The following is a 26787-nucleotide window of genomic DNA, read 5'->3' on the forward strand; positions in this document are numbered from 1 at the left end:
TAAGGAGTTCTCACGGTGAATTTTATTTTGTAGCAACAATATAAACATGTGAATAAGAACAGGCATCATTTGCAGGGCTGGCCTCTGATTCAGAGCACCCTGAATCCAGCAACCCGCCCAGAGCAGATGCGGGTGAACGTTCCCCCTGCCTCCATTAACAGACAAGTTGCAGTCCACCAAGACCTTTGTCATGGAAAGACCAATGCTTGAATATCTGCTATTACCAAACTTAGGTGCCATCGTGGAATGTATGAAACCCCCCCACCCTCCCACCTCCACTCTCAGGATTTAAAAAACAGAAACAAAAAAGGTAGAGCTGCAAACCAATAAAAAAAAATAGCTTCCAGCTTGCTGAGACTGAAATGGCCTGTTGGACTTCTAACCTGAAATATCATTCTAGAGATAACCAAGGGGTTGTGGCACAGAGTACTGTATTTACAACTCAGAAATCTGTGATGTACTTTAATTTATAGCAAATTTAATAATTAGTGTTTACGAAATCAGTTCTGGACTCAACTGAAACGGCGTGCTGCTTAGCAAGCTCTGCCTCCTTCCTCTCATCCAACCGAAAAGACCAGCAAGCTTAAGAGCTTCTCCTGTGATCCACACACAGCAGTTGAGATGTTGAACGAAAGAGCATTTCCTGCACGTCTTGAGGCTTGCTGCTTTGTGACTCCAGCTGCACAGCTCAAAGCTGAAGCTGTCCTTTAGCAAGTCCCATATCTTCTCATGAAAACTACTCAGCTCCTAACCAGGGCACTGGCTAACGTTACAAACCAAACAATTACTCATACTACAAGCTCACACAACAGGAAAGAGGAAATATAACTACATGTTCCATCTCTTACTTCTAACAGCAAAGCTGCAGACTCCATCACTTGAAGTAAGATACTTCAGGAAGTGAAACAGTACCATAGAGGTCAAGAAACAATTAAAAAAAACCATTTTAATAGTATAAAAAGTCATTTACCGGTGTTTCTACTATAAAGCTTTGTTCCACAAATCCAAAGTGATCAAATAATCAGGTATGTTTACAGTGATAAGAGACTGCAGTGCAGACGTTTCAGCTCACATTTCACTGAGCACTTGGGTACAATGGACTGTGAGTGCACAGCTACGACACAGAGCCAGCTGCAGACATGGAGGACACAGCTGAACGTGGCCATCTGCCCCCTGCATGGTAACTCGTGTCCTTTAACCCTCCTTCACTCCTCCAGAGAACGCTGTAGGAAAAAGCTGCATTCAGAAACTAAGGCATATAACTACTGTGACTGCAGGAAAGCCATCCTCAATGCAGGAGGTGCACAGAGGAAAGACGGATGCACACAAACGCAGCATGGGAAATCCCAACCTTTTAAGCCCATTATTTTCCCTCAGGTAAAATGACATCTGCAAAAGTGAAAACGTACAAAAGAAATAAAAACTGTCAAATAAATAAAGAATACGGATGTGAATTAAACACATACCTAAAGAAACGTGTTGGCATACTGTGTGCAGTACACGGTATATTCATAGAATCACGTGGGCTGGACAGCACTTAATAAGGAGTCACATTGCAAAGACGCAATCCCTCATCTCTCTCCTCCAAAAGATCTGATGTTCTCTGGATATCGGGTGCAACTTCAGTGATTGTACTGAAATTGATCAATCAACTGAAGGTGTATCAAACGGTTACACTTCCACATCAAAATGGGAACCACTAACAAGAACTCTTCCATACTCTAATGGTCATTTTCTACACTCCCCAACTGTAGATAGGTAGTCTACTGTAAGTGCATTACACAAAGGCTGCTGAAACCATTACAAGTGATGTAACAATACGAAGTGTCAAGAACATCTGCTATAGTACAGAACTGGGCTCTAGGTCTACCAAACGCTATACCCACATAGCATCTTAAACCAGGAGATACTTTACCCACCTTCCATTTCTCCTACAAACACTGCTGCAAACTTGCTGTTCATTGTGTCATGATGTTCACGCTCCCACTTCCCCAAGGGTTTGTAATTCTCATGTTTAACAACCAGGTCTATGCTAGGTACACTTAAAGTAGACACTGAAATTTCAAGTAAAATGAACTGTAGCCACATCTACTGGACTCTATACACGTCCTGACATCTAGATTTACTTTGATAAGTTATACAAATACATAATACATTCTTAAATAAAGCAGACCCACAATATTAATTTGTGAGTCTTTCCACGTTATAAAACCACTTGGACAGGAATGTTTATCCACTTGTATTACTGTTGAGTTTGCAGTGTCTTTTGCTTTTCTGTTTCCACAGATTACTGGACCAGTTCTTATGCTTTGGCTATTGAAATCTCTTATTTGAATGAGGCAACACTGGTTATTAAGGCTGTTTTTTCTTCTCTTGTGAAGTTTCATTCCTTATTATGATTCCGGTTTCCAGAACAGGTTCCAGACTATCTTGTGTCCTCAGGTTCTGTTTTTATGACCTTCCTTTCTATGTTGTTAAAAGCTGAGTGAGGAAAATCCTTTAAGATACCAAGGCCTTCTGTGTTGAAAGACAAGAAAAGAAAGAAAAAGAGATGTTAAAAACACTGCTTGGGAATAAAGACATTCTGTTCTTACTTCAAGGAAAAAAAAAAAAAGAGTTCATGAGCCATACATACACTACAAATTCAATAAATGGATAAATTCTTCTCCTTCCTACTGGGCTTTAACCTAACTGCGTTATAACCTCATTTGTATTACAGTGATGACAGAGTCATCACCACAGATCTAATTCCATCCCCTCCAGGAGCAGGGCTTAGTAGGGATGCACACTTCACTAGAGATCTGAAAGGCAAATTTCATCTGCTGACTGGGACAGATAAACTGCAAAGAAAATCCCCAAAAACCAGAAGGGAGCATCCAGCACACCAACATGAGATACGCATGTTTCCTCTGCTCTCTCAATAACCTCTTTCCCACTGCACTTTCCAAACTCAGATAGGATCTTATTATTGTTCCTCAAGCTGTAAGAATCTCAAGAATTCCTGGCTTTATCTTAGGAGCCAGCTGTGAAACTGAAAGCACCCATGCACGAAGGGTTTTTGCTGTCTTGCGTGAAACTTAGGAGTTTCTCCCACAGCCAAAGGGAAACAACAAGATAAACGTGAGCAGAAGTCATTGAGTGGGACACAGCTCAAAGCACACACAGCACGATACGGAGTACAGAAGGAGCACCAGGCAAGATAGAAGGTCTTTGTATGAAAAGTACATTTACAGATGGGGCCTACTGCCCCCCCTGTCACAGGCATAGATTTTTCTAGATAACTCCGTGACACACAGACTGAAGCCATGTTACAGTCAGTGAGAGATGGCAACCTAAGTATTGAACAGCAGTACTGTGGGCCAATACCTCCCTGAGGACAGACACAATTCAGAACTTGCTTATCTTAACCTAGTGACTGCATCTCCTGCATTTACCCCAAATAACAGGACATCTGTTTCTGGATTAAGAAGTAACACTGCTCCTGAAGCTCTGTCTGAAGCCTTGGTTAAAAGGTTACATGCAAGGAGTTGCAGACTGAGCTACCTTCTTCATTCCACAGACAGCTTGCATTAAGTGGTTAACCAAAGGTCTTCTGAGAAGCAGTGGTTAATTTACAAGGGACAGAACTAACCCGAGGACTGGGACTTTGCCTCGCCACCAGGGTAAAGCCGGATCAATTCACTGCACAGTGGTTTTCCAATGTGCTGCTCTCCATCAAGTGAAATGTGCTGCAGCTGTCTATTGGGAAGGTTTGACATGCGGAGATTCAGCGGCCTTTCACCTGGAAGGGGTTCACAGTGAGACATGAATGTGTTAAAAAGAAAGCAATAATGCACAAAATCAAGAGAGACTAATTTTGTCAGGAATCCTAAATGTCGTCTGTTGGGAAGATTTCTAGCAGAACAAGAGCTGTGTGAACACGCCGGTATGTACACCATTCCACAGGCAGTGAATATTTCTACAGCCATGCAAATCTCTCTTAATCTGCTCAAAAAGCCCACTGAGATGCCAGAAATCCCCACTGCCACTGCACGGTGGGTAAATAGTACAAAGCAATTCTAAGCATCAAGAAGAGCTGGATGCACACACCTACTGTGTGCTTGCACTGCACTGTTTGACCAACATACACACATGGAAATTCATGTCTTAATGCTTCCTTGCTTTCATTCCCTTAGGTTCTCCCTCTATCGCTTCTTAAGAAACATAAAAAAAATCCAGCTTTTAAAAATACAAATAAATAAAAAATGATCTGCTTGCATTTCTTGTCCATACTTAACATTTTCTCCCATTTCACAATACCCAAATAGAGATCCAAACAGAAACCAGTCAAACAAACTGAACATTCCTAAGAGTAACGCACACTAGCGAGCAGCCAGCTGGTAAATCAAATGGATCACCACAAAACTAAAAGCTTTTGGAAGAACAAGCTACTACAAACACCTTAAGAATCTGCTTGCTTCTAAGGAATTTACATGGTAATTAACATAGCCAGCTACTCAAGTTTTGTTCTTAGACTGCACAGATAGGTAAAAGAAATAAGGGGGGAGGGGGAGGATGGATGGGTGGTACCAACTGCATTATCAGCTTTACCTTCAATCTCCACAAAGAAAGAGAACAAATGAAGTGCAACAGCCTGAACACTCTGCTCTATTCTCAAAGTTTAGGGTAAAACTACAGACAAGTACTGCCCTCACTAACAGGAATTCTCCCTACCTTCTTCCCTCCCTGCACATTACCTGCAGGGAAAGCAGCTTGCCCAGCAGTGTGACAGTAACAGCATAATCTGGCTGTACACCTGATTGTGTTATTTAGACTGTAAGCACCGCAGGGCAGAGATCTTGTCCATTCAGTGCTCAGTGCTCTGTTTGTGCTATACTAGATAAATAACACCACTGACAACGATTGCACAACATCAGATGCATTTGCTGACAGCAACGCTGTGCCTGGAAGCTACTGTACCTTGTCCATCAACATTATCTAATGACATGCCATTGGGGCTGTGCTCTTCTGAGTTCTGCCTGTAACACCCCGTGGAAAGACGTCTCTCTAATCCAGCCTGGTTGCAAAGGAACTCCATCTGTTTTGCCATCACCTTTTCAGACTGCAAATAAAGCATACAAACATCTTTTGAGTCACAACATGGAAAAAACAGCATCAGATGAGAAGACTAGCAGCCTAGATGTAGAGTTTTGTTGACTCATATGTACAGATGTGTGCTTTACAGTTTCTTCAAATCTATCAAGTAAACAAAGTGTTTTTGCACCCATAAACATTTTCAGACTGTACAACTGAGTCGCTTAAAATCCAAGCTGCAGCAGTTCATCCATGCACAAATGCAATGCAAAATGCTGTTCTTAGAAAACACATTGAAAACACACTGCCTGCACTTGAGGGCTGTGAGTTACGTGAAGAGAATCTCAAGAGAAGTGAAAAATAATGTCTTAGCTCTGCTCAAATGCATGCATTCACAAAGCACTCCAAGAGCGATGGCAACATCTGCTAAAGTCTTCTGCCAAGATCTCACCAGACATCTTGGAGTCTTTATTTTAAGAAACAGCACTACACAAGCTTAAAAATCTGCCGTTCTGGAAGTGTAGGATGACAGTGTGTTTGTGGGGGATAAAGGTGTGAAATGTCTGTCTAGGAGAAGAACAAGACCTATGCACCTCTCGGGAGTGAAATTAAACAATGCGGCACAGCGTGGGAGGAGATGGTGTCTGAGTGTGTGTCAGTGGATCCAACGCCAAGAGAATCCTAACTTCCAATATCATCTCGTTCTTAAGAATGCAAATGGGCGTTTTGCACAAAGAGAAAATAAATCACAATTCAATAGTGTTTATGTAGAGGAGCCGGCATGAACATGGGAACACAAAGCACATCAAATTAACCCCTGGGATCAACAGAAGTTTCATTTCTCTTCCAGGTTAACCTCTCCTACTGTCTCAACCAGCACAGATGCTGACTGAAGTGATGCCATCTTCAGAGTGCTCAGCTGTTCCTGGTGGATGACCCAAGCCCTGCCTTCCCACAGCAGCCTGCTTCTTCTGCACAGTTCAACACTTCCATGTGGTGACAGCCCAACAGACCAGAAAGAGCAGAGCTCCTCCAGCACAGCCACAGCCCTGACAGGAGGGTAACAACACAGCTCATGACTTGCTCTGCTTAGAGCTCATCGGGCTCTGCAGAAGAACGCTGACAGCTCAAGCTTGGTCTTGGGAAAGAGGTTAAAAAAGAAACGATTTTCAAATGGTTTACTTCCAACTGTGCTTTAGTTTTGCTACTCTGTCAATCCTGTTACTACCTTCAAACTGAAAAGCTGTTCTTAAGAGCGTAAAAGATTTAACATTTGACTCCTGTAATCTTTGTTGTTTAACTGAGGTAGAGAAATAGAACTGCAATAATTGTTCCAATCACCATAAAATGCCACAGAAGATGAAGGTCCATGTGAGCTTAAAACAAATCTCAATTCCACGGCTGGGCAGCAGTGACCAGTGACCAAAAGCACATAAAACTGAGTCCGTTTCATCGTGACCTGGCATCGGAAATGGAGCACAGTTGCTTTTTGATGTAGTAAAATGAACAGAATTCTCATGACTGGACACTGCTTTGCAACAGAAGAACGCAGGAGCCAGGGGAACATATCTCAGGAAACTGATACACTGATCACAAACAATCTTACATGAAAATTCCACGATTACATTTGCCTTCAAGGCTGGGATACACTACAGAACAAAAGAACTGGAAACCTGTCTTCATCTATTAGATGCCTTCTGGACAAGTGAAAATGCTGCACTCCTACCAAGCTGGATGTTACTGAGAAAGGCAAAGTATCCTTTTATATCCAGAGGTTCTCTATTTCCTAAATCTAGAGGAGTTTCCTCTTAAAAAGAAATGTCAGAACCAAGGACTCCAAGATCTCCTACTCTATTTATCTCTAGATTCAACAAGTTTCCATTTATAGCCACTAAGTCAAGCACACAGCACACACTGTTCCAACAGTACCCTACACTTGCTCCAACGGGCCATCTAACATTCTCAAGCCCTCTAAGCTACGCTTAGCCTTCTCAGAATTAGCAAGGTTAAAGATGTAACGCAGTCAGAACAGCTTCAGAAGGTAAATCCAAATTAAGAGTGACACAACCACAGATAAGCTAGGTAGCCTTTGAAAATTGAAGCTAATTCCTTTAGTCATCAAACCAATACATCGAAATCAAGGTACAAAGACACGGCCTATATCATTCACAGTGCAGTGCAGTTGGTTTACCTGGGCATTAAGAGCTGCTGAATCCTCACTCTTCCCCTTGGCCAAAGCAAGTGGCATTTTGTCGGGCTGGTAGAGCGTTTGGACTGCATCCTGGAAGTCAGGATAACCATCCTATGGGGCATAAGAAGAAACCAAACACCAAGAGAAAGACATGATTAATTTTTGCTGTATCCAATCTCTCTGCATACTCAACAGAACACCACAACCCAACCTGACCACTCCGGACTGGTATTCAGAGTCTGTGCTGACCACTACATTTAAGTTGGTGTATAGGATGCACACGGTCTCTCTACAGTACCCACTGTACATCTCACGTCCCATACACAAACAATCAGATTTCTCACAGTTTCAGGAGAATTCAGACTATTGTTGTCACTGATACAAACTAGCTTTGCCAGGTAGATTCAGGCCCATCATTTTTTGTTTACAGTAAGAAATTCAATACACACTTAAGTCAAAGAGCAAGGCACAGCAGGTGGCCATGCTAACCTTGAGAAACTGAGTGAGGCCTCCCAAAACTCAACATACTGCACATAGAAACCATACTAGTGTAACCAAATGAAACACACTCCAAAGATTTCAGGTACTCTGGGAAACCAGGATTCGAGAATTCTTTTAGCCTCAAATGGTTACAACATGCAAATCTCTCCTGCAACTTGCATATGTACAAATAAAGCAAATAAAGTTTGTATGAAAGCCTGCCAGACTTCATTACAATAAATATATAATCAGAGCAATGGTTCAAGATGAGAAACTTATCCTGCTTGGCACTAAAGCTCATGTAAAGCAGAGGAGCATCCATAAACATCTACAAAGGCAGAGCACAGGTGACTGCTAAGATCTGAGAAAATACCAGAGAACGACTCAAACCTGAAAACAGTGGCATTTCTAACTGACTATTCAAAGCATTATATGCATCCTAACTTTCATTCTGGCTTCTGGAGGCAAGTGTGTGCGAGCAAAAGCATTTGTGACAACAGCCAAATAAATAAATGGCCATCCAATGAAGCTGAACTGGAGCCTTGCAGGAAAATCACAGACTACAAGGTCTGTGCAGACCGGGGGCTGCACAGCAGCCTGAGCTGCTGTGGTCAGACCCCCAGTGCAGTGCTATGCCAATGCATTATTCCTTATGCTTCGGGAGAAAGAAATCGTGTGTGAATCATTGCATGAGGCTTTTATCCACCCAACACATTCCCTCGGGGAAAAATACACACAGTAAGTATGTACAGTTTCATCACCGGATGAACTGCCACAAAGCCTCATCCTCCAAGAACAAAGACGCTGCAGTGCGTTTCCACGAGCGCTGACCGTGTTCCTACAGCCAGACCTGAATTTGTTTGGGAAAAACCACTGTGACTAGGAAGATGAAAAGCAAACACACAAAAACGTATATCACCGAGGGTCCTTTTGTAACCAATCGGGAACACAGTGCTTTACAATGTATCTGTGATCACACCTCAATATAACTGCAAAGGCTGCTTCCTACAAGCAAGCCACCCTGCCTGCCACTGTGGCCATCACCCATCACTGCTGTGTACAATAATGGCTGACCACAGAAGTGTGGAGCAGCACCTCACAGGCCTCCCCTGCCGCTGGGGGAGGGAGCAGCCAGGCCATGCTGAGCCAGGCCCTGCTTTGCACCACGCCTGCCCTGCTGCTTCTCTCCCTCTGCACCCAAGAGCAGCCTGCTTCGTGCAGCACAGCATCTCTGTTTTGCTGTGCCGCTGCTTGGTTGTTTTTCAAGAGGCTTCTTGCAGCAGATGTTCCCAGTCCCACATCTGCTTTTTTGCTCCCTCTAATGACATTTCTCCCATGCAAACAGTAGGCTCTACAGCCTTTGCCGTTCTTGAGAAAAACAGCAAAATCCCACACTTACGCTGATCATCTTCGCAACTGTCTCGGCAGTGACGGAGGTGGGCCTTTGCTCTCCCTCCCCCTCCATCCACACTGGCACCAGGGGAAGACATTTCCTCACAGCCTCCACTTCTCCCTTCTTTCCTGCGGCCCCCACAGAGCACTGTGACATCAGCTTCTGCAAGCCTTCCCCACCCGTCTCCTTCAGCTGAATGGGGATGCCGGCACAGGGCAGTTCCTTTCTGCCACAAGTCCAGGGACAGCAAGGCCCGGTTCAGCTCTGTGTGTCTCTCCTCCCTTGTCTGTTGGTGGTGTGTCTGGGAGGAGAACCCCATCACTCCCAGCAAAGAGCAGCACGGAGCTGAGCAGCCCACCCTCCGAGCGCAGTGTGTGACACACCTGTGCCTTGTTTTGCTTTCTAAGTGCTGCCCAAACAGCTCAGAGCTCTGAGTGCTGCCGGCACTGAGTCACCGAACATGACAAAATAAGGGCTGCCCCTGCCCCACAACACCCATGCCAAAGAGATACAAGAGGAAGCATCAGTTCCACCCCAATTAATCTATCTTGCCTTCCCTCCAGAGCAGACTTAGGAAACGCAACTCCTCTTTATTTTTCTCTTGTAATAAGAACAGGTTCTAAAGCCCAATTCATTCCACTCCTTTTTTCACTCTCTCTGCACCTTTAGTCTCTCATTTGCCTGGATTCCCCCCCCCCCCCCCCCCCGCTCCTCTGTACACTTCACTCCCACAGCCTGCCCACCCACTCTGTGAATAAGAGGGGGAGAGCACACAAGGGAAGAGAAAGGCTTTTACAGGTAATATGATGTCATTCACGGCATACTGTTTCTTTGTAACGCTTATGAGAGTTTCATATTCGTAAAGAGGATAAATGTACACAGGCGGCTGTAACCCAGCAATGCCTGAGCTTGCACACACAGCCCTGCTGGAACAAGTGTGACCTTCACAGTTTTTAGGTGTGTTTTTTTTTTTTTTTTTTTTTAAACGTGTTATTATATTTCAGGAAATTAACTCACCTTTTCTAAGTAATCTATCACAGTATGCAAAAAAGGGCATGAAACCTTTCCAAATTCCAGCTAGTATTTTGGACTATGCTTTCCAGAGACATCAGTGACTAATGGGCAAGGGAATGGTGAATCAGAATACAGAGGGCAGCCTTAAAACAGAGGCGCAGAATGAACTTCACAAAAAAAAAAAAAAGGAAAAGAAAGAGAAGCCAGAGCTAGCAGCACCAAGTCACGTGCATTCTGACCCACTGCATCCCAATATTAGCATGACAGCAAGCTCAATGAGCCACAGTCAAGTATTACAACTTCAGAAACAGGATGAAGAGTATTTACCCAGAAAGGAAGAGACAGATTTGCAGCTCTTACTGCCACTTTCCTGTTACTGAAAACGTTACGATCTCTTCTCCGAAACGCAACCCCTAAGAGCCCAAGGGATCAGATAGAAGGATGACCTCCCGAGCAATATTGCCTCTTCCCCCCCCAGCACCTATGAAAAAGACTCCCTAGTCTGCACTGTACCTCAGAACTGTAACACACCACAGCAACCATTTACTTCGGGGAGCTCAGAAGACTCCCCTTGTACAGAAAGAGGCATTTAGGTTGATAACGACAGCTGGCATTTCACAGTTAATAATGCTACCTTGTTATATGAAAGTTAATTTCATTTAGCTTGATTTTCAATTTCTTATTTTGGGGACAGCCTTATTTCTGAAGCAGTGATTTGCACAACGAAGACACGAAATCTGTATATGCATTTTAAAATATGACTGTCAATTTTAGATAAAAACAAAGCCAAGCACACATCCATTCTCAGAATTACCCCACTAAATAGTGTCTTGAGAAAGCAGAGCTGCCAGACTCATCGTTCAAAAATGAAGAGAATGCAGATTCCCTGGGGCTGTCCTTGTCCTCCTTCCTCCCATGTTTTCCACTGCTTTTGGATTTTACTTTTTCTTTCAATGAAGATCCTACGGAAAAAAAGCACCTCCCCCAGTGTGTCACTTCAGTGACTTGCTCATCATCTATTGTGACTGAATGAAGGAAAAGGTTCCTAATGCAGAAATCTAATTGTCTGGGAAACACTGTTTCAAGCACCAGAGGAGCAGCTCCCCACCAGCTCTTACCAACGAAGGCTGGGCTGGACAAAAGAGAAGGGAGAACCAAACAACCACCTTGCAACGAATCGGTCAAGGCTGGCAATAGAGTGAAGGCACATAAAATCCTTTAATAAAGCTTCTGCCAGCTCCTTCCTATGGATTGAAGAGGTCAAAGCATGCCTCAACACATCTAAATGGCATTACAGAATTATTATGAAAGCTACAAGTAAATGCTGTGTGTGTGTGTGTGTGTGTGTGTGTGTGTGTGTGTGCTTGGCTTTCTATCAACTCAAACTACAACTGTACGCAGACTGGTGGAACTGACACAGCAATAAGGAAAGAGCACACCCATGTACACATTCAGAACTGCCCTTTCAAAGCTCAGTGCTCCCACTGGGGTTTGCTGCACAGGAAAAGCCCTCGGACAGGTAACAAAGCTGGAAGAAGGAGAGCCTTGTGTTTGGTGCATCATTCACCACAACCCATGTTACACACTGCGACAAAGCTTCCCTCTGCAGTTACAGAACATCACACATCTGCATGACATGCAATTCTAGCTCAGTCCCAGCTTACATGCTAATTGCATTTCTATTTGCACCTCTTGGAGCAGGCAGCACGATAAAAAACCCCACACCACCACAAACGAATTAGAGACCCGTGTCAAAACTAACCAGCAATTGGTTTAGAAAATGAGAAAGGAAATCTGCTACCCTTACAAGTTACACATGGACACATATCTACAGTGATCTACAGTGACTTTTTAAAAGCCCTCACATTTACTTCCCAGCAGTGGCAACTTGACAAAAAGCAGAACGCTCATTTCACTAAGCAAAGCCTTGTGCAGCTGCATTTAGCAGCCAGGTACACACGTGCTTTTGGGCCAAAACTAATTGCAAAATCCCGTAAATGAACACTACAGGCAAAACCGTGTCTGTTGACATACACAGCTTTTAGCCAGCCTTTGACTTGTCAGCAGCGTCTCTCCTATCACTTATAGCACAGTCACAGCTCACCAATGCTCCCCCACCCATCTGTACCCAGAACTCTGGATTCTGGACAAGACCAGAAGTTGACTCAAGCAACTTAAAAAACAAAACAAAGCCAAACGAAAGAAGAGAAAAAAAAAAATCAAAGCCACTACAAATCCCAGCCCACCTAAGACTGATAGCAAAGCAAGAGGCCTGATGGGAACACATTTCCTACAGCACTTGGGTTTGTTCCACCACAGGATATCACTCAGTCCATCCCTCCTCGTTCTATACCATCTCGAGTGCAAAACACTGACAGCACTTTTCCCATACAGCAAACCCTGGTCTCTAGCCCTGCTCCTGCAGCTTTCTCCAACAAGCACATACATTTTCAGAGGCTCCAGCAGTGCTTCTTGCCCTCCCTCTCAGACCCATCAACTGTCTGCCAAGTATTTTTCTAACAAAGCTCCTTCCACAGATGCCTCCAAAATACAAATACAGTTTAGCAAGCATGGATTGAAATACAGGAGCCACAGTACTGTACCTCTATCTTGACTCTCTTTGGTGACAGTTCATCCCTTTCTCCACATTTAGATCTAGAAGAGAAGACATTTGTTATTAGCAAACAGCAGATTAACCCTGATCACCTGAGATAAGAATGAGAAACAGTCAAGGAAAAAAACAAGTAAGGCAAGGAGAATTCAGATGCACAGAACAGCATCCAATTCACTTGGACTCAGCACTGAAAACCACTGGGGCACAGAGGAGAAGAAAACAAGTGCCTTGTGTTGCTCTCAGAAGTGTCAGAGGGCTCGTGCACCCTCCTGAGCAGCAAGGAAACCTGCCTGAGCACAGAGAACCACAGGAACGCCTGCCACTTCGACTGCTCAGAATGGATTTGTATTTACATACAGTCAGCATGGAAGGAAGGAGAGCAGAAGATAGCCACAAAAGGCCCCCGGAAGTATTATGAAAATGTATTTTGAAAGGATATTGCAATAAAGGTCAGAGTTAAAATGTGAAAGCAATGCATAGAAAGTACCTGGAAGTAATAAATACAACGGAAGGTTCGTTTTTAGTTGCACTCAGAAGCTATGAAGCCTTTGCTGTTATTCTACAGCAGTTCACCTAACAGAACATCAACAACTGCAATTAGGACTCAGCTTCAGTCTTTTCCAACCATGTTTGTAGGACACTCCCTGTGATCTTATCTGTCTCATTCCCTGGAAACCAGCAAACTCAATCCATTTATTTAAAGACAACAACCAGCAACAACAATCACCCCCAAAATACCCCACATTAGGAAGCTTCTGGCTACTCTACCTATTTAAATCAACCTTGAAACACTCAAATGCCTCCAACACCTGAAACGCCACCCTCTGAGATGCCCTCCCACCTGCACCACCATTGCCACATGTGCACACCAGAGCACAAACAAAAAGGTGATTCAGAACAGCTAAACCTTAGCAGTGTAAAAGCTTCAGGGCTTAGAGAGCACTGCCCTACCTTCCTTGATAGAGCACTCTGATGGCTAGAGAGCAAGAAGGAAGAGTCTCTTGTGCTTCAGAAATGCTGTGAGAGTGGTTAAGTGAAGGCCCTTAGAGCTAAGAGAAGCCTTACTTGGTGGTCCTGTAGGTGTACTTGTAGGTGACCTCCCGGGAGATCTGCCGAGCGAGAGCAAAGAGCTCATCCCTTCTGGTCAGCAGCGCGTTGTCCTTCACACACAGCTGGGCGGCCGCCTCGTTAACTGTTAGCTGCAAATGAGAGACAGAAACACAGCTGTGACTCCAGGTACTTTCACCCACTATCTCTGTACCCTCTCCTGAGATACTGAAAGCTTTCATCATTACTTATTGTTGTAAACTGAAGCCTGGAGAGCTTCTTCCATTTATTTCTATCCTTCACACACACAAGCTCATGAGAAAAGATACAAAAGCCATTGGACGTCCCTTAAAGTAAAACACCATTGAAATGCCCTCCGTGTGCTCTGCCTGAGCCTCACCCCAGCACTAATTAGATCCCTGTGTAAGCCAAGAGCTCTGAGCACTCACACTGCCTGGCTCCCAGAGCCTGCTTTACAGGGAGTGCTATTTCTATCCCTGCAATATGCCCCGGACCTGGAAAAATATGACAGTGTGGGTACAGATGGCTTTCCGTGGTGAGCACAGCATACACTGCATGGAAGGGATGGTGTAAGAAGCAATTACACTCCTTTTTAGCGATGCTGCTCACCCTGGTGTTTGTGAAGACTATCTTCAGCCACGAATCACATGTAACCAGTTTCAAGGATGTTTTGCCAAGCCTGCTGGGACACATTTCTGGTGGCTCTGCTGCTGGCAATACTTGGATAAAGAGGGGAAAAAAAAAAAAAGCCTTAAGGCTCAAAAAGGTTTCATAACGTACTTCAGATGCCTATAGAAAGTGGTGATGCTGCCAGCAATTGTAGCAGCTTAACAACATCGCTGTCTGCAAAGCACACCATCAACACCACGGCCAAACAACGTAATTGCTGATGGAATGAGACAAACCAGCACTGGGATGCAGAACAGATCCCTCCTGCTCCTTCTGCAGCAAGCAGGGGCCGATGAGACATTTTCACTTCCTCCTCAACTAAAGAGCAGCCGGCAGTCAGCACGAGGCACAGCAGCAAGAGGACAGCATAGCAGCATGCCAGGTCCTTTCTGAGAGGGCACACCAACCTTTGTTTTCCAAAAGGAAGCTGCTCTGCACAGCCCTGGCTTCACAGGTGGGCCCAACCTCAGAGCAGCAGCTGCCACCAGCAATACGCTCTGTATCAGTCTCAGGGCAGTGAACATGAGAAGTCAGGTGAGTATTTCAAGCACAGTGAGATGCTCTTTACAGGCTGAATTGTGGCATCCCTGCTCCTTGCTTGGCCGAGGTGGCAGTGCAGAGTGGCAGCGGCTCGGCGTGCAGGCTGACATGCTTGAAGCTGGGCACAAACACACCAGGGGCCCCTAATGCGAGGACGTGCTCTTCCACCTCGCTATCCATCACAGTGCAGAGCACTGCTCCCGAATTACATGGCAGCTCAGCAGCTCACTTGAGCCACTGCAGCTCCATCCCTGAAGGACGGAAGCCATCACATGACACGAGGAGCACACAGACACACCATCCTTAGGCAGAGCTCCCAATGCCAGCCAAAAGGGAAATTCTGCTAGTCCTCCCGGGAGGGTGAGAAGAACACGCAGCAGCAGAGCTGAGATGCCCTCAGCAGTCAGCGCCCAGTGCAACCACACAAGGAACAGAACTGCTCTCCTTGCTATTTCAGAAGCCTTTTTTCCTCTTCTTCAGCATAAAAACCTCCAATCTGATTAAGGCGTTTCCTGTGATACCTGAATGCTAAGCAGAACACAAGCACATCTGTAACAGCTGGATACATGGCCTGAGCTTTCAGTCTGTGCACACCAAAAATGCCCCCAGACAGATGTAGGAGAGCAGAAAGCTGAAGTTCACCCTGTGCAACATCTCCAGGTTGCTGTGCTCCGACGGAACAACGTGCTGAAATAACCAACCATTAGCATTTGAGAGGAACTGTTGCTATAATGGCTACCTTTCTCAGAAAGAGCCCAGGCAAAATAACACAAAAATAAAAGGTTAATACAGCACCTATGGCACGAATTACCATCCAGAGCAGGCGCTAATTTCTGTCAGTGATAGCTATTACTTTGCACAGGATGAATAACATGACTAATGTTTACAACACAATTCCAAGTATTTCTTATCCCCCAATAAAGGTTGCAAAGAGCTAAAACGGCTGAACACTTTGGGTACTTGTAGACCAATGCTGTTTATCCTAACACACCAGAAAAGACAAATGTTTGTTGACTTTTCCTGGTTTCTCCTCTGAGGTCACATCCAGACTACCGAACTGCATCATGGCTTCCTTCCTTTCCAGGAGGCACATCCCTGCAGTGAGAAAGCACTGCATACCTGAATAGCACCGTTCTGTATGCTGGAAGCCCTGATGACAGAGCAGGACGTGACCGGACAGGCTCTACAGAGCACGATGGGTACATTCCCAGCTGATAGGGTTTATAGTCGTCCCCCCTCCCTCTCCTCATTTAGGATCACACAATTAAATACTAAGCCTTACTGTTTTGCTGAGTCAACAAAAGAAAAAGGAAGACACCGAGTTAGACAGAATTTATTGCTTGTATTTCTTACTCCTGTTTCTCACACTATTAAACAGGATTCTTTCAGTTTTATAGGTACCCAGACAAGTACTGAACTAGCAACACGCACAGTACAGGTCTGACTCAAACACGCCACAGTCACCGAGTGCAAGGCCATGCCTCACACGCAGCCTTCCTGCACTCCAACCTCAAACATGACTTGCTCTCCCTGCCTGAAAAGCTGTGCAGCACTGGGATATGGGGACGGGTTAAGGAGAACACGCTTAATAGTTTTGGAGCCTCTTGGTTTCACAGGTTTTGCATGGGATCTGGGGCTAAGAGAAGTGCCTGACACAGATAATGCTACCAACAGCACATACTTTCAGAACAGCTCAGCAGCTCCAGTTGTCACTGGTCTCTAATGGCTGCTTGAGCCCCTTGGGACACCACAGTGATCACACAGTACGAGAATGCTCTCAGCAACTCAGCACCAAGCTTAAGGCAAGTCTGCATGCAACTCCACACTGCTTGAGGAGTCAGAAGTGCCCTGATCGTTACCTTCAGAAGCAATCCTCTGCTCAGGCTTCTTAAATTCACAGGTAAGTTTATTCAGCTGCTCAATGCCAGCTGCAAGGAGGAGCTTTGAACCGCAAGGCAGAAGGGCAGTCTTGGAATGCATTACCATGTGCAGAAACGTCGTATCTGGACGAGCAGCAACTCACCTCCCTGCTCGTTTCAGGTCCTTCCTTGTGAGCAGCTCAGTGCTCAGGCCATAGAAAATAAAAATCCATTGGAACTGAATTCATGAAAAAGGCAAACCCTAGTTCACTAAACTGTGAACAACAAACAGCGTCAGCGGCCATGCAGCATCTGTGTCTTCTGTGCTTTAGTGCAGGAATGAGAGAAAACCATTGGAGACAAATCTTGGTGATACCCAGCCTCTCTAAGCAAACAGTAAAGCAATTGTGAGCCAATGCCTCTTGTTTGCATGTGTGCAGTTCCCATCAAGTTCAGTGAGGCCTCACATGCGTAAGTGAGGCATAAGTCAACCACACATTCCTTTGATCCCATGCCCTTAGTCATAACAGCCATACAAGTATTTCCTAAAGCCAAACCATGCTCTCATTCGAGCTCTAAACATGGTTTTACATGATCTGTATAGCTGCACTAAGATACAGTCACAGGCAGAGCAGCCCTCCTTTCTTCCAGTCCTTTGGCACCCTGCTCCTCCAAACGAGCATCCACTGCTCACACCACCAATTTTGGAGAGGGGCTGCTGAGCCCAGCACACCTCACACACACACTGCCCCCCAGTGCCCACCCTGCTGTCTGAGGATACGTCTGCCCACATTTCAGACTACTTCCTTCAGCTCCTATTCCAGAAAGAGATGGAAGAAGTGCACAGCTGCACATGCTGTGCTGCAGGCCTTGGCTGCACCCATCCTCATGTGAGGGGAATCCTTTTCTCCCAGTCCTGACTGCAGCAACACACACGGGGCACCTCACAATTAAGCCTCTCAAATCCTGCCTTCACCTCATAAGTCACAAGTTCTGTTACAGGAGAGGCTTCTGCAAGGACAGGGAGAAAGGCTACAATTACATTTGTTCTTGCATACTGGAACTCTGTACATTGTATGCACAGACAAAGTCACAAAGCAAACAAGTGAAGGTGTGCAACGGAAAGACGTAGTGCAAGCACAACTGACTAATGACAAGTTCCCATCAAGTGTCTCCCTGCTCTGCTGTTCCAGCCCTTGTAAAGTCACTGCTAGCAACGTGCACTGCCTTTTAAGTGAGAACACATAAGCAGGAATGTAAATAAATGGTTTTCTTCTGCCCATGTCCTCAAAAACACAAAGAGAATCTTGTTTGATGGGCAGAACTATGGGTAACACACCCACCGAACCTCCTTTTGAAGTGAAAAAAGGCTCAAGCCAGTACAGCCTTTCTGGCACTCCTATAGCACAAACACTGCCTTCCCTTTGGGGAGCTCAGCCTTACATGCCAAATTTTAAATCCAACTGAAATTTTGCAATCTCTGTTAGCTGTAAAACTGCTGATGCAGCATTCATATCTACAGTTGTTTTGGCACTGCTTTGACTTCATGTTTGCTCTCCTCTCGTACTGCACTTTGGCACGAGGGAACCATTCCCAGCACAGACACACCTATTGCGTTACAACACATGCAGCACGAGCCTCCAGAAAGCCAGAATCAAAGCAAAGGAGGCCTGCACAGACCGCTAAGGACAGGAAGTAACAGATACCATGCAGGTCTCGATGAAAACATCTTCAGAGTACAGCCACCCATCATTATTGGAGGCAGTACTTTCCCCTTCTCCTCTCAATTCTCAGTGTCTGCACTTGGGTTGGATGGCCCAAGATCACTGTGCTCCCTGAAGAACATGCCATAGGTTGGACCATTAAGCTTCATCCTCGCCCAACCATCACAACAACACCTCACCAGGGTTAGGAACCTCATCTGCAGAACCCTTTTTACATCATATGAGCTACAGAGGAGGGTCTAGAGCTGAGAGAAGAGGACAGAGCGTAGCAACCAAGCCAGGCCATTCTGTTACCAGACACAAGTCATCTTAGTTATTAGCCTTCTAAACAACCAGCTTAGGCTCAAAGGCCCAAGGGAATATGAAGACAAGACTGGTTTAGAAAGGTGCTGAGCACCTGGAGTCCCAAGGAGGATGCTCAGTGCAATACCAGTCTGCTACTTCAGTGCTTAAACCTTCTGCTGGAGGACTGTAGCGGTGACCGAGCAGTCTGATGACACAAAGCTGTGAAGTCAGCAGTGCACACACACACACACACACACACACACACTCAGGAAAGGGTGTTTCTTTTTCACCCAAGACTTCTACTCCTGGGCAGAGCTGGCGACATCTCTTGCAAGACACGCAACTCCCATTGTCCAGTCAAGAGTGCTCATGGAAAGTGTATTCTATAAGCAGCACCTCACAAACAGTGCAGGAACAGGGGAGGAAGCCCAGTGCTGCTCAAGGGACTTTACCTCGTGGAGAGTAAGATGTTTGCCATCCTTCCTTTTCGAGTCAAACCTGCCATATATTGCACTGTACTTCCTGATCTCCTCCTCTTTGTGAGGGTCCTCATCGCTCATCTCAAAGATGTGACCAATCATCTTTGCCAGTTTCTTATTTGTTTTCAGTACCTCCTTGACTTCGTTGAAGTCACTTTTGGGCAGGGAGGGAACCATGCGCTCTACGCATTCAGCAACGGACAGCGCAGCGGCAGCATCCAGTGTCTCGCTGCTCTCCTTTGGCGATGCAGGAGAGCCGAGGTCAGCCGGGGAGAGGCTCTGCTCGCTCTCTGTCGTGTGCTGTCCTTGCCAGAGCCTGGGCTCGCTGCTGCCCTGCAGCGCTAGGCTCCCCACCACATCGGATTTGCTGGCAGCCACGCTCTGCACGCAAGTTGTGGCGGCGCATTTGGGCATCTTCAAGTGCGGCTCTCTGGTAGTGCTGCTCCGCTCGTAGCTGCTGCAGGATATCCCCAGCCACGCAGGAGACCCTTCTGGCAGTTTATAGATGGGAATGCTGCTGACTGGTAAGGAGGTGAGAGGCTGGTTAAACAGCCCAGGGTTTGTGACCCAGTCCCTCAGGGCCTTCTGCAGCCGTCGCACATGGAGCGGCTTGCTCGCCATGCCTACCAGAGCCATTATCTCCAAGAACTCCTCTTCACCTGCTTCACAGAGCTGCTGGACGTCATCACCACCCTGCTGAATGAAGGCGTCGAAGTAGAACAGGAGGTTTGCTTTCTGTAGTATTCGATACAGCTGCAGTTCCCCGAGGGTTCTGGGGAGCGCTGACGCCATCACGGATGACAGAACCTGCAGGCAGCAAAAGCAGAGGGAAGATGAACACCACAACGCTGACACTCAGATGCATTCCCCCCACTGCCAACTGGAAGGAGGGGATTTTTCCCCCCCTCTCATTACAAGAACACATTTGGAAATGATAAAACCAGCAGTAGTTCTTTTTTTTGTTGACCAGTTAAGATCTTATCCAACAAGAGGCTCAGCTGAAACACTTGTGCAAACACACACCAGTAGATAACTGAGATGCACCTACAAAGACGATGATTCAAACACGAAACCAGCTTGTTGTCAGCATTCCCACCTCATGTTTGTTCCCAAGAATGTCACTCAATATTGCTCACTGCTTCTACTCCACTTCTTTTACACCTTCAAATCAAACGATCACAAAAGCATTACCGACTACTTGATCCTCTGCGGAAAATAAAATCACCAGTTTTGATTCTCCTTAATTCTGCAATCGTCTTCCTCCATAACAATCTGGAGCACTGGGAGGGGAAAGCAGAAAAAGGAAGCAGTGCTTCACAGAACCCCAGAGAACGAACAAAGCTGGATCAGCAAGGGGCTGCTTCACAACCGAGCCTCTCTACCATTCTTACCCCTCCATATAAACAGCATCTAATGTCTCTGCTGATCTTCAACACAGCAGTGACATCCACAGACAAAACAAGCATTCCGGTGGATTCCAACACGTACAGTTTAAAAACATGGCTCTGAATTCACCTGCCCGTTGCATCTGATCACAGCAGTGGGTCATCGATAGCTACGAGATGAAATAGCACTCGCCTGTACAGCAACTGCACACCAAAGGCTCCCAAGAGACAAACAGCAGCAGCCGCCTGTCCTCATTGCTGCAGGAAAGCCATCTGTACAGGTTGCAACTTGGGAGAATGGCATTTCTGTCAAACCCATGCTAGCCACAGTAATCCCTCAAATAAGAAACCCTTCAGAGAACCCTGAGATCTCACGCTTACACGGCTGCTTTCACAGCTACGAGCAGATAATTTCCAGTATTAGTGTATTAAGCTAAACCACCCATCAATAAGACCTAAAACATGCGATCTGCAGTTGGTTCTGAAGGTAGCAGAACTACAACAAGGAGCTGGTCTGCCAGCATTACTCTGCCCCTGCTACCACACCGTGCTTCAATAGAAAACACAGCAACACCCCAAAACCTGCACTTAGAGAACACAAAGTGGGGGAAACCAGTTTGATGACACACACAAAAAAACAGATCCACAGCACAGGACTGGCAGAAGAATGAATGCATCTTCACGTATCTACCAGCAGAAATCCAAACACAACAAGTACGTACTGTCTACGCTCCAAGATGGGAGCAGCAACAAGGAAAACGAGGCACATTGCTTAAGGAAATGATCCTACACGTAATTCTGTGTCCTAAAAACTGTCATTGCTTGCCAGAAGTTCTTCCAACAGCCCTCCCATCCATGCAGACTTGGACAAGACAGCACTGACGGCCCGCAGATCAGCAGCACTGCAGTGAACCGCTCCCACCCTCCTGCCTCAAACGATGGTGCCTCTCTCTTATCAATAACACCGATCAACTTGTTTATGTAACTGCTACAAGAGTACCCATTTTCTCTGAGAGACATCCATCTCTGCACCGAATCTACATAAATCTACATAAACGGGCTTTGTGCGGAGAACCAAATTGAATTCTGAGACGAAGGTGGCAGTGGAATGACACGCAGCCCAAGTGCTCCAGGCAAGGCATGGAGCTAATTTTACCAGCCCACAGGCTGGAAGAAGCAGCCAGAGCCCGTGAGCAGCCTTTACCTACAGGCTCTAATCAACAAATCTCCTCATGACAGATAAAACTGGATTAATATGTACTATGGAGGCGTCAGCAGCGAGTCCACAGCTCAGACTGCACTGAGGTTTGCATTTAAAGCAAGACTGAAATCCCCTTGTTTCATACTTTGAAGACCAATTCTGCTTTCCAAATTTAGTACAGTAACTCCTCAGAGGGCCACGCAAATTTTCCATGTAAGATGGCTTCTAATTTCCGCAGAGCAGACGTTTCCAAACACTCCCCCTTCTGACCTCCCTTCTCCTCTCATCGAGCTGAGCTCCTCCAGTTGGGCTGCACTCACCCCAGCACCATCCCGAGCCCCTGGGAGCTTTCCCAACAGCACAACCCCATTCCCTGCCAGCTGTGCTGCCTGCCCAACCTTTCCCCAGCTCAGCTCTATGCAGCCAGGGAGGCAGTGAGCTGCTCAACCTGGAAACGTGAGACGGGACAAACAGGAGAACAAGCAACACCAAGGGTTTGCTGAGACAGCGGTGTGGCATTGCCAGAATCAGGAGCCCCCAACCCAAAGGACACAGTGCTGCTCTCACTGCCTGTCCATTGGGCAACACCAGCCATGGGGCGCCCACTCATCAGGGTACCACTGCTACCCATCTTTCATGAGACGTCCAAACAGCTCCTCTGAGGCCCAAAGGAGTTCTTCTCACCCTTGCTGCCACTTCCGAGAGCAGCAGGGACAGCACTTTTGGGACAAGGGGTAGGCACGAGGAAGGGTTATGCAATGGGCAGGCAGTGAGAAGCAGACACCACAAACTGCGTATGCTCCTCAGCAGGGAGAGCATCTCAGGAGGCCCCAGGGCACCAGGGCCATTTCCATTCCTCCTCTTCCATGGCCACCCCCAACAAGCTGCTTTGGGAGCAGCAACCCAGGAGGCTCCTCTGATGCCAACCTGAATGGCGTGCTGCTGTACAGCGAGCACACGGACCCGCTCAGCACGTCCAGCTGCCAGCCCTCACAGCACAGCACAGGGCCGCAATGCGAGGCGAGGTGAGGGGCTGCACGGATATGTGCTCATCCTTTACACCTTCCTCACGCAGAACAAAGAAGCCAGGAAATTCCCCGTGCCAGAAAAAGCTGTTCGGAACACACGTCGGGCCGCGCGCTGTGCCAGCCGCGCAGGAACCAGGAAATCACGGCTCGGCCCCGCGCTGCCCTCGCCAGGCTGCGCTCCACGCCTCCTCCCTCGCCCCCACCGCCCCCACCCTACGGCTGACCGCGGCGGCGGCTCCGGGAGCGGAGGGCAGCGCAGCCAACACCGCCCCGGGCCCCCATCCGCAGCCCGACCCAACCGCGCCTTCGGAGGTAGCGCTGCACGCCGACGGGACCCGAGCGGCACCGATTCAACGGGCAGAGGGGCAGACACCGCATTCCCGTATGAGGCACGGGTCGCTGTTTCATAATGCACCTCCAGCACTCGGGGCGTCCTGAAGTCTCCGACGACGCAACGGGTTCGGAGCCGAGCGCCGCGCTTTGCGCATCCATCACCTTTCGCAGCGCTTCCAGCGGACTTCTTGCAGGAAAGGAAAACGACACGGAGCTGCAGCAGCGGCAGCGACACTTTGCAAAAGAAACAAGTCTCGCCTGGCTCTAAGATGGGCCAAAACACCGCCTCGCTCGCGGGCTCCGTGCTCGGCTACTGAGCTGCAACTCCTAACGAACCCGAAACACGCGGCGCTCGCATGAGGGCACCGCAGCGCACCGCACCAGAGCGGCCCGGCCCCGCGCCGCCTCGCTCACCGGCGCCGCTCCCGCACGGCGGCCCCACAGCCCCACGGCACCGCCCCCCGTCCCGCTCCGCTCACCCCAGCTCAGCACTCCGCCCGGCCCGCCCCCGCCGGAGCGGGCGCCGCGGGGCCGCTTTCCGCCCACGGGGCCGCCACCCGGCCCGGCCCCGTCCCGCACGTACCCCGCGGTAGGCCTCCGCCGCGGGCCGCCCGCGGCTCCCCTCGCCGCCGTCCCGGCGCCGCAGCCGCAGCCTCAGCCCCGCCGAAGTTCCTGCCAGCGCCCCCCCGGCCCGAGCTCCTCCTTTCCCATGGACGGGGCGGCTGGGCGAGCCCGTCCTCGCTGCTGCCGCCAGGGGGGAGGGGGGGGGGGCGCGCGGCCGCCCCGCCGCCCAGCTCCGCTCTCGCTCGGAGACCGAGGGAAGGAAGGAGGGAGGGAGAAAGGGAAGGAAAGAGGGAGGGAGCGGCCTGCGCCGCCCGCGCCGTCACGTGGGGAGGTCCCGCGCGCTCCGCCGCCCCCTCGCCCACGCGCGGCCGCCGCGTGACGCAGAGCCCGGCGGGGGCCGCCGCCGCGCGGGGGCGGGAGCGGCAGAGGAGAGGAGAGGAGCGGAGCGGGGCGGGGGGGGGCGGTGCCGCCCGGCGGACCCCGCGCTTGGTCGGGCGGAAAAGTTTCCCGAAGAGGGAGCCCGCGGGGAGCGGAGCCGAGCCGAGCGGAGCGGAGAGCAGCGGCCCCGCCCCGGGCACTCCGCGGTTCCCATGAGAAAGCCGAGGCGCGCCGTGCCCGGCGAGACCGCAAAAATGCGCGCGGCGCTGCCTCCGCCCTCCCACCCCGACGGGTTTCGCACGCGCCTTCAGGCGCTACGACCGCGGCTGTACAACGTGACGGTTACCGCGGTCTTGCAGGGCGCCCCTCTGAAACGCGGCTTGTGCGCGGCCGCTGCTCTCGTCCCGCTCTAAAAGAGCCACTGATGCGACGGTGCGGCTGCCTGCCTTGCGCAGGTGGGAAGGAAGGGCTGGAAGCGGTCAGGGTAACTTCACAGCTACTTCTGCGCTGTACGCTTCGGTTTTGAGGTGGTTGCAGTGCAAGGCTTTGTAACGTTAGGAAAGCACATAGACCAGGCGGGTCCAGTAACAGGGAGCAGAACCTCGGCTCAGGAGACAGTCCCACTTCAGACCTTCTTTTTGTATAACGATTGCAAGCTGTGCAGTCACGCTCAGCAGTTTTAAAACTCCTACCCAGCCGGAGGGCTGCCTCCTGTGTTCTTGGTCCCTACAGACTGCCAGACAGCTTGCGCTACACGACCAGAGGTGACGTGCAAATGGCACACGTGCCCTTCCTTCCCCCCGTGTGAAGCCGGCCAGCCTTCTGCACGTGCTTCCCCTGCTGCTGTGCTGCCGGTTCCTTGTGACCTCCAAAACGGGTTCACTCCCAGGCGTGCAGGCCGGCGTGTGCTGCAGCTCCTGCAGGCTCCCATAGCCAGGGCTGCCCCAGCTTTGTGCTATGCAGACAGATCTGTGTGACAGATCAGATGCAAAACTCAGCGGGATGCGTGGGGAGAAGTAAAGCACGGGGTCACAGAGGAGGAAAGTGAAAGATCTGCTCTCGCCTTTGTGGAGCTGAGAGCAGGGAGCATCTGGGGAGGATGGATTCCTCCTTCCCTGCTCAGCTGCACAGGCTGGCTCTGCGTTGTGCTGTCTGATCACATGAGAACAGATGAAAACCACACATGGCATAGGGACACTTTCGTGATATATGGAAGACACACGCAGCTGATGAGTTCTCTATTTGCTATGACTCCCAGACTGAGGAGGAATCTGAGCAAGATACGAGTCCTACAGAATCAAGGAAAGGAGAAAATCAGCAGCAAGCAATTACAGAGAAGGAGACGAGATGGCAAGGCGGATCCAGAGGCAACTGCAAGGCTGCCAACACAGCAGCTGGTACCGCTCCCCCAGGAGCTCCACGCAGCACAGCTCCGTGGTTGGTCCCTCTGGCTCTGACTGCGGGGCGGCAGAGGAGGCAGAGCACAGGGCTGGCACTGCTGCCCCAGCTCCCCGCTGTCTGTTTCCTTCTAGCAGGTCACAGCTGCGGGGTGGATCAGAACACACACGGCATGAGGGCAAGTGCACGTTGGAACACATTTCTCAAGGCTGCCATGAATGCCTGGGAGGAAAACCCTCAAACCGTTTGCTCTTAAGGAAGAGGGCAAAAATGCATTGCATGAGTGCTTCTTATTTGATCTCCTGTTGAGCAGGGGGTTGTGGCTGCAGTGCAAAGCCAGGCCCAGAGGTGGCTGCATACGGCTCCTGGCTCTGCTCTGGCAGCAGGCTGACACCACGCAGGTTACTTCACCTCCTCTGCTTCTCCCTTTGGAAATCAGGATTGACTCGACTTCCTCACTGAAGCAGTTGCTGATCTGCTGATGGGGTGCCGGATGAAAGGCAAGGATTGTTCTTAAGCACAGTAAATATTCATGGTATCCAGTACAGTGCCGTGGCCTTGCTGGGCAGGTGACCTGGCACAGACCATGCCCCAGAGGGTCTGCCATCTCCTATACACTACATATGTGAAGTTGTGCAATGCAGCAAAGAACAAATATAGAGCAGGATGGGTTTTCTAGCACCACGTTATTGAGTGCATGGTTAGAGGAAAAGTTCAGGAAGAGAACTTGCATGCTTGGAGCATGTAAATCAGAGTGGCTTCAAAGAAAAAGGCATTTTAATATATAGCAGCTGAGATCATGGGCAACGGAGGCAGAAGAAAGCTGGGGTGGGAACTAAGAAATGGAAGGGTGTGCAGGAGGCAGCGGGGGCAGGATGGGGCAGAGCAGAACGGCAGGAGTTTTCACCTTGACAGGAGAGCGTGAACCAGGCAGGCAGGGTCAGGGCTGGCTGGAGGAGGAAATTACCTCATCAGTATTGCGAGTGATATCTTCCTATTGATTGTCAAATGAACAGATTTGAGGGCCTGGAGCAGCTGTGTAAAGTCATCATACTCTGACCTCCTGTGCCCTGAAGATGAAAGGATTTCCTGTAGTCATTTGAATTAGATT

At 48.5% G+C, this 26787-nt stretch overlaps 1 protein-coding gene across 8 annotated transcripts; it reads right to left on the reverse strand.

Annotated features, from left to right (window-relative positions):
- NAB1 (NGFI-A binding protein 1) lies at positions 1 to 25058 on the reverse strand. Of its 8 annotated transcripts, none has more exons than XM_025152071.3 (8): positions 24625 to 25058; positions 19363 to 20196; positions 13831 to 13964; positions 12755 to 12806; positions 7265 to 7375; positions 4960 to 5101; positions 3632 to 3781; positions 1 to 2517 (listed from the first exon to the last, which is right to left on the reverse strand). In XM_025152071.3, exons 2-8 carry the CDS (start codon positions 20179 to 20181, stop codon positions 2426 to 2428), a joined length of 1500 nt encoding a protein of 499 aa, XP_025007839.2. In that variant the 5' UTR covers positions 20182 to 20196; positions 24625 to 25058; the 3' UTR covers positions 1 to 2425.
- Positions 25059 to 26787: the final 1729 nt, after the last annotated feature.

Source organism: Gallus gallus, chromosome 7 (assembly GCF_016699485.2).
Source record: "Gallus gallus isolate bGalGal1 chromosome 7, bGalGal1.mat.broiler.GRCg7b, whole genome shotgun sequence".
Taxonomy (NCBI): domain Eukaryota; kingdom Metazoa; phylum Chordata; class Aves; order Galliformes; family Phasianidae; genus Gallus; species Gallus gallus.